Here is a 10044-nt window from a genome sequence, read left to right on the forward strand (position 1 = left end):
AGGATGTGGTGGCGTAGGTGGGTCATCAAAAACTCTTCCATGGCCTAGACCATCTGCCAGTTGCTGTCCTTGGGGCTGCCTCTTCCCAGCTTCAGGCATGTAATTCCACAGGAAATTGACAATCATGTGTGCTGCTGGGTCTAGGGCCAAAAAGCCTATCATAAGCAAGGCCTATCATAAGCCTATCATGTAAAGCCTATTATAAGCCCCCATGTCCCTGCCAGGATGGCAGATCTGGGGCTGTACATGTGATCTGAGGTGGGTCATTCAGAGAACACCTTTAACTCTGATGTCTGCAATCTTCTTTCATTACTAGGTGATGCCTTCGGGATTTAAAACTCTAGGGCAGGTAGCTTGGACTCCCTCACTAGGTGTAGAAGCCTTAAGGAAGAAAGTTGCCAGGCTAAGACCATCAAAGAAGTGTGAAGGGAAAGAGCGAGAGTGAGAGAGAACTGATGACTTCTGATTTCTTGGGTCCAGTCACTGAGATCTTTGCATTTGCTCTGATTCTTGTGTCCTGGATTCCCAGAATCATTTCAATGAGTTTTCCTTTTCTTGAAGCCAGCTGGAGTACGGCTACTCTCAATTTTGATTCAGACTTGGTTTTAAAACCTCCCAGATCATTGTATACCTCCCAGACACAAACAGATGCACCCATTTGTTTCAGCACCATTATGTGTGAAATCCTTTATTCTTTACTGAGAATCGGGTGTGCAGACCACCAAATACAGTTCACCAGCATCCTGGGAAGGAGTGCTCAAAGGATGAGTGAGTGTATGTTAGGAGAGGCCTTTCTGATTCCTGAACCACTCTAAGCATTTACACTGCCCGTGCCAGGCCAATCCTGTCATTTCCTCGATCAAAGACTGAGAAATACAGCCTCAGGAAGACGTCACCCAGGATCCAGGTCTCTCTAGATGTCCTCACTGTGTTCTCTTTAAAAGTTGTATAGCAGTTGCCTCTAGAATCCTGGGGGAGTCAGAGACATATACCAGTCAGCATGAGCCCTTACCGGTAACTCCCCCCAATACCCAGAACCAGCACAGTTTGTTTTATTTCCCTCTTTTGGTAAGTATCAAGGGGTTTTCTCAGCAGCAGGGGATATGAGAGTTTATCCAAAACCAGATAGGTCCAAGACATGAGGTTGCCATGAGGAAGGATGTGAGGGAGGGGAGGACTGGGAGTTGGGGAAACAGAGGAATGAAAAACCACAAAGTCCTACTGTAGAGCATAAGGAACTATATTCAATATTCAGTGATAAACCACATGAAAAAGAATAAGAAAAATGTATACTTTTTGTGTGTATAACTGAGTCACATTGCTGTTCAGCAGAACTTAATGCAACAATGAAGATTAGCCACACGTCAATATAATTATTTAGAAAAGAACAAGTGTGTCCATAGTTCTCCTCACTTCCTGTTTCCTTCCTTCTGAGTTCTGCTCCTTGTTTTCTCTGCAGAGAATGCTGGTTCTCCTCCTGCGTCCCCACAATCCATACTTCATTTAAAAATTTTATTTTGTATTGAGTATAGCTGATTAACAATATTCTGAGTTTCAGGTGGACAGTAAAGGGACTCAACCATATGTATCTGGGTACCCTGGTCCCAAAGATATCCTTCCCAACCAGGTTGTCATATAACTGAGCGGAGTTCCCTGTGCTACACAGCAATTCATTGTTGGTTATCCATCTTAAATAGAGCAGTGCGAACAACACGTTAACTCAGGAACTCTGTGAAGCCTCCTTTGGCCCACACTCACCCTCCTTGGCCACCCCAGGCTTGGTTGGGCAACATACATTGGTTCCCCATCCCCTCTGGTCAGTCCCTAGCCCTCATCACCCCTAGTTAGTCCTCAGTTAGACCACTGTGAGATGCCATTTGCATGGAATCCAGTGCAGTTCTGCCTAGAACCAAGCAACCCTCCATATGGCTCAATGAGTTTGTGGTTTTAGAATTCCTGAAATTCCCTCTCTTCCTTAAAGCCTTCTTTGAGCCCATCAGCCTGATCTGAACTCCCACAGGGAGCTGACATGAAGCCTCTACCCTGTACCGGGGCTGAGCAGTCACTGTGCACCCTTTATTCACCTTAGTATCCAACCTCCCCACAAAGGGGTCTGGTATCCCAACTCACAGAGAGGCAACTGGCCAGAGCAAGGGGAAGATGCAGCCGAGTACTAGGCTGACAATGTAATTTATCATCCAAACCAGAAAAAACTTGAGAAGGGAAGGCAGATTGTTAACTTATGCTGGGACATCACACTGGGACTGTCCCCAGCCATTCTCCTTGTAACATGGCCTATTTCAGGGACTGCTAGAGCTGACTTCCATCTTCATAAAGCTAAGGGTTCAGATTGAATTGAAGCTCTTTGAGGACTGAGGACCTTAGTGTTCCCCTATCCTTGTGATTCCCACCATGCCAGCATTGTGTGGCATCTCCATATTTATTTCAGGAAGATCAGTATCCCAGACGGCCCTTTAATCTCAAATGGTTGGTTTTCTGGCAGTCACTGACCAAGCCACAGGGCTCATCAGCATCTGCAATGGTGTGAGATGGCCAGTAGAGGGCGTCTCCTCCCAGCAGCACCGTGTCGGTTGCTGCAAGCCCCAGTTTGAGAATCACCCCTCAGTATTGTCCCCTCACCTTGAGGATGTAGGCTCGTGCTGGCACTGGGTAGTTGATGCCGTTGATGGTGAAGATAATTGAGGGCAGGGTTTTGACCGCAGAACATGAAACGTAGTGCTGTTAGAGAGAAAGGGAGAGAGGTTGGCCTTGGAGATCCATGTTTTGTGTGGAGACTGGGAGTGACCCTGGGGCATGACCCTTCACCTTGGAATCCTGTGGCGTGGTGCCAATGAGCTTCTGTATGTTATTGACCAGTCTTCTTGGGCCTTTGATCAGTGCTGTTCCAGTGTCCACACGGGCCTCGCAGCCTCCAGAACAAGCAATAATCTTTCTTCTCATGGAGATGCTGAGAGATAGTGGAAGAAAGTGGGCATCAAGGTCACTCTGAGTCTCACCAGAGCTGCCCCCTTCCTCACTGTCTCCTAAACAGCCCTTTGTCTCTTGCCTTCTTTTCCTTTACTCTCGACACAGCACCTTTCTTGACATCCTTGAATGCACTACTTGAACACACCAGGATCTTTTGCACCTTGACACAGGCTGGTCTTCCTTTCCTAGAAGATTCCACCCCATTTTGACTAGCAAATTTTTCTCATCTTCCAGATTCCACCTTAACTGTACAGTTTTCGGGAAGTCTTTCCCCCCGTGTTTATCAGTCTCCTGTCTTGGTCACTGTCTGTAGACCCTTCCTCATGTCTGCTGCTGCTGCTGCTGCGGCTGCTAACTCACTTCAGTTGTGTCTGACTCTGTGCAACCCCATAGACAGCAGCCCACCAGGCTCCGCCGACCCTGGGATTTTCCAGGCAAGAGTACTGGAGTGGGTTGCCATTGCCTTCTCCTCCTCATGTCTAGCATGTACCAAAGTCACAATTCACTATGTGGGTGAGTCACTTCATATACATCTGCCATCTTAGATGTGAGGGCAGAAGATTCTCACAGTAGGGGGAGAAAGGGGCTCCTCTGGGAGACGGTGTCTGCCAGCACTGCTCCTACAACCAGATCAGACCCTGAGACCCTGGCCAGGAAATACATGACTAGCCCACAGAAACTCCAAAGGACAGGTCAGCTTTTGTCTGAGGGTCTCACACAGAAACTTATTAATTATGCCTCTTGTCCTCAGGTCACTCCTAGATCCCACCTTCCTGATTCTCTCTTATAGCCCCCCCCCCCCACTGTGTGCCAAGGTACGTGGGGTGTCTTTTTTATTAGTTGCTTTCATGTCTGAAGACTGCAGCCAACCTCTCTCCATTGCTGGGTAGCTGCTCCCTAAGGAGACCAGTTGTCCCCATTTGCTTAGAACTTTCCCTGTTCTTAAACAGATATTTATCTGTACTGAGAACTTCCTATATCCTTGATAGCCCTGGACTGTTGGTCATCTTCTCATAACTCTGTTCAGGCTGCTGAAATTCTCCCTGATCCTCTGTTCACCACAATGTAGAGTCCTCTAACCATGCTCCCCACCTCAAATGGCAGTGGATGCAGCTCTCTCCCAGCTGCACAGAACTCTCTGGACCCTTTTTGGACCCGGGTCAGAGCCATGCTCAGAAGGCCTGGGGATTATGAACCCATGGGTTGTTTGTGTATCTGTGTGCTTGTGTGTTTTTTTGTATGTGTGTTTGTATGTGTCTCTGTGTGTGCTTGTGTTTCTAACTAGCTATAAATGTTTATATATGTCTCTGTATGTTTATGTGTGTCAGCTTGTGTGTTTCCATGTGTCTGTGTGTCTGTCTGTGTCATTGTGGGTGGTGTATATGTCTGTGGGACTGTGTGTTTGAGAATTTATTTGTGTGTGTCTGCCTGTGTCCATGTACAGAATTGGGAGCATCACTTGGGCTGAACCTCAGAGGGAGAGGCTTACCGGTCCACGTTTACAATCCAGTTGCCCGCTTGGATCAATGGTATCCAGTTGAGCTCTCCCTTGTAGTAGCGGTGGTCCACCCCACCAAACATCACCACACTGCCCTCCCGCTTGTCTCTGTAGAGAGAAGTGAGGGGGCAATCCTTGGAGGACAGTAACAACAGCACTGTCTGAGAGCTGTGCTTGTCTACCAATCAAAGCCCTAATAAGGTCCCCACATACAGATGCAGAAATAACATCGGGGGGCAATTGAGATCCAGACTGAGGTCTGTAACTGGCTAGTGAGTGGCACAGAGGAGGTCAGAAGCTGAATCACTTGGTGGGCTCCACCCACTATGTCTTCTGAAGACGCCCTGGGCCTCCAGGGACCTGAGTGCTCAGACACCATCAGAGGGCAGGGTGCTGAAGTGTTTGGCTTTCCCCTTATCCACCTTGTCATTTTTCAGGAAAATCAAGGCCTGGGAGTTCTAAGGGTGTGGGTTCAGGTCACCAAGAGTTGGCTCCACTGGCCCGTGACCTCTACTGTCCAAAGGGCCCCACACTCAGAAGTGACCCCACCTCTGCTCTCCCTGTCTTGAAATGCCTCATATTTCTTGAACAAGAGTTCCAGAGTTTTGTGTCCCACCCTTTCGTTTTTCACTGGCTCCACAAATTGGGTAGCTGGTCCTGGGCTCCCAGTGAAATGCTAATGAGGAAGGAAAGATATCCACCATCCTTCTCCTTATTTCCTTATCAAATACATAAGCAAATCCTAATGCCTTTTATTCAACGTGCTTCCTGTTGCTGTCCATTAGTCTTCCTCCTCACTCACCCGCGGAGAGCAATTACTCATTAGGAACAGGGTGTGTTCCAATAAAACGTTATTTATAAAAGCCACTGGTGAAGCCAGATAGGGCCCTGGGGCCATAGTTATCCTGGGTTAGATTATCTCTCAGGATACTTTTTACCAAGTGTTCTATATTTTTCGTGCATCTGAAAGCATTGAAAGTATCTTACTGCTAATTTGGATAAAGTGATTTTCCATCTCAGACTTACTTGCTCAAGTAGAAGGCAAAAACAGGCTCAGAAATGGCACCTTCATTCTTCAGGTTGTCAAAGATGGGGATGGCTCCAGAGACGGATATGTTTGGGTAGTTCAAGCCCAAGATGCCATCAAAAGGTATACTCTCAAATCCGGTTTCCAACAGGCTTATACAGAAAGGCTGGTCAGTAATTACAAGGTCCCCAATCTGTGGGAGAGAAGAGTGTTCCCACTTACAGATACATGAAGCAGGGCTAGGACGGGGCTGGAGTGCATTGCCATTAGATCCTCAGAGAATTGAGGCTGGGCTCTGTCTTTCATGGCCCACAGATGGTTAGACCAAGCTGGGAGGGGAATTTGGGTTCCACTTGAGAGAGGCTATAAATTTAAAACATCTGCCCCTCTGAAAAACACCACCTGAGTGAGTCAAGTTGGCCTCGTGGCTTCTGTACAGGTGGGGCAACCGAGTCAGGCCAGGACCCATTGGCACCACCTTATGGACAAACTGAGTGGAGAGCAATATAGCCTCCTCTTGGGCATCACTGACCTACTGACAGGAATGGATTGCATTCTCTGTGATGTACTGTGGATTCTGCATCTGTCCAGGAAGACAGAAGCTGAAAACACCATATTGCTTGCAGGGTTCTATGAAATTACTGCCTGGGGAATTCACCTTTGGGGATATGTTTGTATTTGTGTGCGTGTGTATGAGAGAGAATGTGAGATAGCGGAACTACTCAAATAATTTGGGGGAGGCAGACCATAGGTTAATTAGACTCTCAAAGGTCTTCTAGAGTGAGAATTCATTTATAGGCCCCTAGACTTCTCAGGCTTCCAGTTTCCCACTATGGATACCTGAAGCACTTGAGTGCCCCCAGGGTGCACAGATCAGTTTTATCCTGTCTCCAAACACCCCACAGCAACTTCAGTCCTGAAAAGCCAGCCTAACTCCACCTTTTACCACATGTGTGCCCTCAGCAAGGCCCTTGCTGTCTGCACCTCAGTTTCCTCTATGTCTCATGAGCTAATCAGAGTAACTGCTGTGTGGGGCTGTTGCAGGACTAAACCTGAAAGCGCCTGGAACAGTCTGTGAATATACAAGTGGGTGCTTTTTTCCCCTCTTCTCACTCCCAGCAAAATGATCCTTGAACTGCTCATGGGCAGAGGAGCTGCAAGTCCACACCTCAAGCCACTCTCTGGGTTAACTAATCTGTTTGCTCATGTGTCACGACATGCACTGTCTCCCCAAATGCAGAATCCTGTGGGTAAGATGGCCAATTCTATGGGAGTTAGGCTAAGAAGGGTCCTGGATCTGTTTTGCAATCCAGGCTCACTCCATAGCCAGTCCTGACTCAGCATTTGTTACCCGAACTGTGTCATAAACAAGAAGTCCTTTCATCCTTCCAGGATTGTACTCGATGTTGAAGACCTTTTGGGTAGGCCGGAAGGTGGAAGAGTGAAGATGTATGAACATAACCTTTGTAGCTGCAGACACAAGAGATGAGTGTCATCAGGTGCCAAGGGTGGAAACAGGGCAACAGGGCAAGTGAAGGATGGTCTGGGTAGGGGGTGTCTGTACTCACCACAGGCTAGACTTTGGCAAAAGACAGAGGGTACCCACAAGTCAGATGAGCCCGTGTCAAAGATAACTTGGAATTCCTGAGGGGGTGTTCCAATGGTGATGTTACCCACGTAGAGCATCTACAGTGAAAAGGAGGGAGTAGGTTAGTGCAGAACTGGCTACCCTCTATTCCCACACTAATGCCTCCCTCTGGGTGTCACATATCTCTTGAGATCACTTTCTAACCACCGTGCAGCTCACAGACTTTGGTCACAGAGGTGTCTGCATTTGATATATTTTTCCTGTTCTACGTTGTATGCAGTATATTGATTCTATGACCAGGCATTGAAGTGGTACCTCCTGCATTGGAAGCATAGAGGCATAATCACTGGGCCTCCAGGACTGCTGGACACCCAGGGAAGTCCTGGTGCCTTCATTTGAGAAGGTCTGTAGTCTCTTCAATCCCAGCCTCAGCACCCCCTTCTCCAGGAGGTCCTTCTGGATCAACTCCAGCCACTCCCTCTATCAGACCACATCCAATCAACTCCACACAGGTGACCCTTTCACTCGACATGTATATACCCTTTGCCTATCTCTCAGGCTGGCATAGGCATTCTTGAAGACAAAATAAACCCTTTGTCTAATCTAAAAACAGTAACCACAGTGTTAGATTCTCACGGCCTTACATGGAATATGGGTTCAGTAACTTTTTACTGCTGTGGTTCTTGCATCTGTGGAAACTGAATTCCTCTGCCAGGGGAGTCACAGTTGCTTTGCAGTTGGTTCTACCTTTTGATCAGTGATGGCTCATTCTTCATCTGTAACTGACTGGCTCACCTAGTTCCTAAGGAACAATTGCCCTCAAACTAATGACACATCTTTGACACAGAAATGGATGTTTATCTACCACCTGGTAATTGCCGGGCCCAGTCACCAAGACCAACAGTTGAGGACGAGAGTGCCTTCTCCTCTGGGTGGGGTCCCTGTTTTCCAGTGTCTCTGCCTCCTGCAGGAACCCCAGTCCCAACATCCCACCAGGCACCTCCAGATGAGCCTCAGTACTAAACCAGAGCACCAGGGGGCGCTGTGGAGCTCCATCCTCCCAAAATACTCACATCCATGATGTTTCTCAGTGGGTGAATAGTTAGATTTGAGACACGAGAAGAAATCTGGGACAGACTATAAGTATGTTCTTTCAGGAAACTGTTCATCATGTTTTTTCCACTGACGGTGTTTCTCATGGTCTTCATTCTCCTTAGAGGTATTCTTTAACCAAGCATTTGACAAAGAAAACAAAGAAGATGCTACAACAAACTGTCAGTATTAAGGTATAACTGTCACTGTAATGGCCCTGTGTATTTTCTAATCATCTTTATGAGGCACATTATTATCAGAATTTTATGCATATACGATGACAAAGACGTCACTTTGAATACAGGTTCTTTTCTGCAATCTTGGGTAAGCCATATGACCGTGTGGTGTCTCAGTCTTCCCTTCAGTAAAATGGTGGAATGTAACAATACAAACCCTCCAAAAAGAATATCTTGGGGATAAGTGAAGTGATGGATATAAGGTACCTGATAAATAGGAAGTCTCAACATGACAGCCATTAGCATTGCTGTTGCCATCCCACACTATCCTTCTCATAGAACCTCAAGGAAGGAGGTAGAAGGGGGACTCTTATCCTCTTATACAAGGGAGAAATTTGAAATGCAAGAGGTTTCTGAGTTGTCTGTGGTCACACTGCTTGTCAGATATAAAACAGTGTATATAAAACAGTGCATCTTTCTCCACTTTGAAAGAGAAGTGAGAGTTGAAAAAAGAATCCAAGATATAGGGAACAAGTAAGGAAACTCAGAGGCTTGAGAAGGAAGGATGTATCAAATGAAAAATTAAAAGAAAACAACACAGAGAGAAATACACTCCCAGTGACTTCCAAAGAGATGGAGAGATAAATGACAGTGATACAGAGATGCAGACATAGGCATATACACACTGAAGTAGACAGGGAAAAAAGAGGACATGTTAAATAAAATGTAGAAAGTGCTATTCCACAGGACCACATTGACATCTGCATAGACTGTGCCCTGAACAGTTGCAAGGAGTTGCATTTTCAATAGGGCATGACATGACTGGACCCTAAGAATTGTGCAACCATGCAAATCTACATAAGACCTTGGGATCTACAGTTCCTAGAGCAAGTTACTTATTAACAATAAAGATTTGAACTTTAAGACTCTTAGGGAAAGATTTCATTCCCTTCTAAACCTGATGGGTGGAATAATCAGATGAAAAGAAAAATCTGAGAAAGGAACATGATGTGGCTTACAGTCCCCATACTTACTTGACTATGCACTCTGAGAAGGCCAGCAGCCCAAGGAGCACAATGCATTTCATGCTTCTTTCCTGGCTCTAGGTACTCAAGGAAGTTTGGGTTCTTAGCACGTAGTGGTGACTAGCAGCCCCTAGTTATATATGCTCTGACCTACCCTAGTTTTCCCCTTTAGGCCACTGAAAGATCTGAAAAAATAACACAAAGGTCTTGATAAAATCTTTACCTTCATCAGTGTCCTTCACGAGTGGCCTTTGAAGCTTCTCAGAATACAGAGAATTGAATTGTAATCTCTTCCTTGTAGCTTGGCTGGAAAATCAGATTGATCTGCATGGACATTTAAGAAGGAGAACCTTGCCTACATGGAGAAAAAAATGGCTAAGAACATTATGAAAATGGATACTAGGGGCCATGCTCAACATTCGTGGTTTCAGGTCATCTTCCTAGCCACTTCATGAGATATGCATTGCTGTCTTCATTGGAAAGGAGATTGCTAGGAAGATAAGTTGTCAAATGGCAAAGTGAAGACTTCAGGGACAGCCCTGGGACATACAACTGGCTTTAGGTAGTGAGTCTATTGGCAGACATCAGGGTCATCTATGATGCCAGGCTGCATCAAAGAATTAGGACAGAACAGTACTTCAGTGGCATGG

The 10044-nt window shown here is 46.4% G+C and overlaps 1 protein-coding gene across 1 annotated transcript; it reads right to left on the reverse strand.

The window, feature by feature from the left end:
- Nucleotides 1-657: 657 nt before the first annotated feature.
- Nucleotides 658-9514, reverse strand: LOC101104869 (pregnancy-associated glycoprotein 1-like). The gene is made up of 9 exons (XM_004019578.6): nt 9404-9514; nt 8175-8325; nt 7082-7199; nt 6865-6983; nt 5513-5706; nt 4478-4594; nt 2827-2968; nt 2641-2739; nt 658-969 (listed from the first exon to the last, which is right to left on the reverse strand). The coding sequence occupies exons 1-9, from the start codon at nt 9454-9456 to the stop codon at nt 820-822; spliced, it is 1143 nt and encodes a 380-aa protein (XP_004019627.2). The 5' UTR covers nt 9457-9514; the 3' UTR covers nt 658-819.
- Between the last annotated feature and the right edge of the window lie 530 nt (nt 9515-10044).

This window comes from Ovis aries, chromosome 21 (assembly GCF_016772045.2).
Source record: "Ovis aries strain OAR_USU_Benz2616 breed Rambouillet chromosome 21, ARS-UI_Ramb_v3.0, whole genome shotgun sequence".
NCBI classification, from domain to species: Eukaryota; Metazoa; Chordata; class Mammalia; order Artiodactyla; family Bovidae; genus Ovis; species Ovis aries.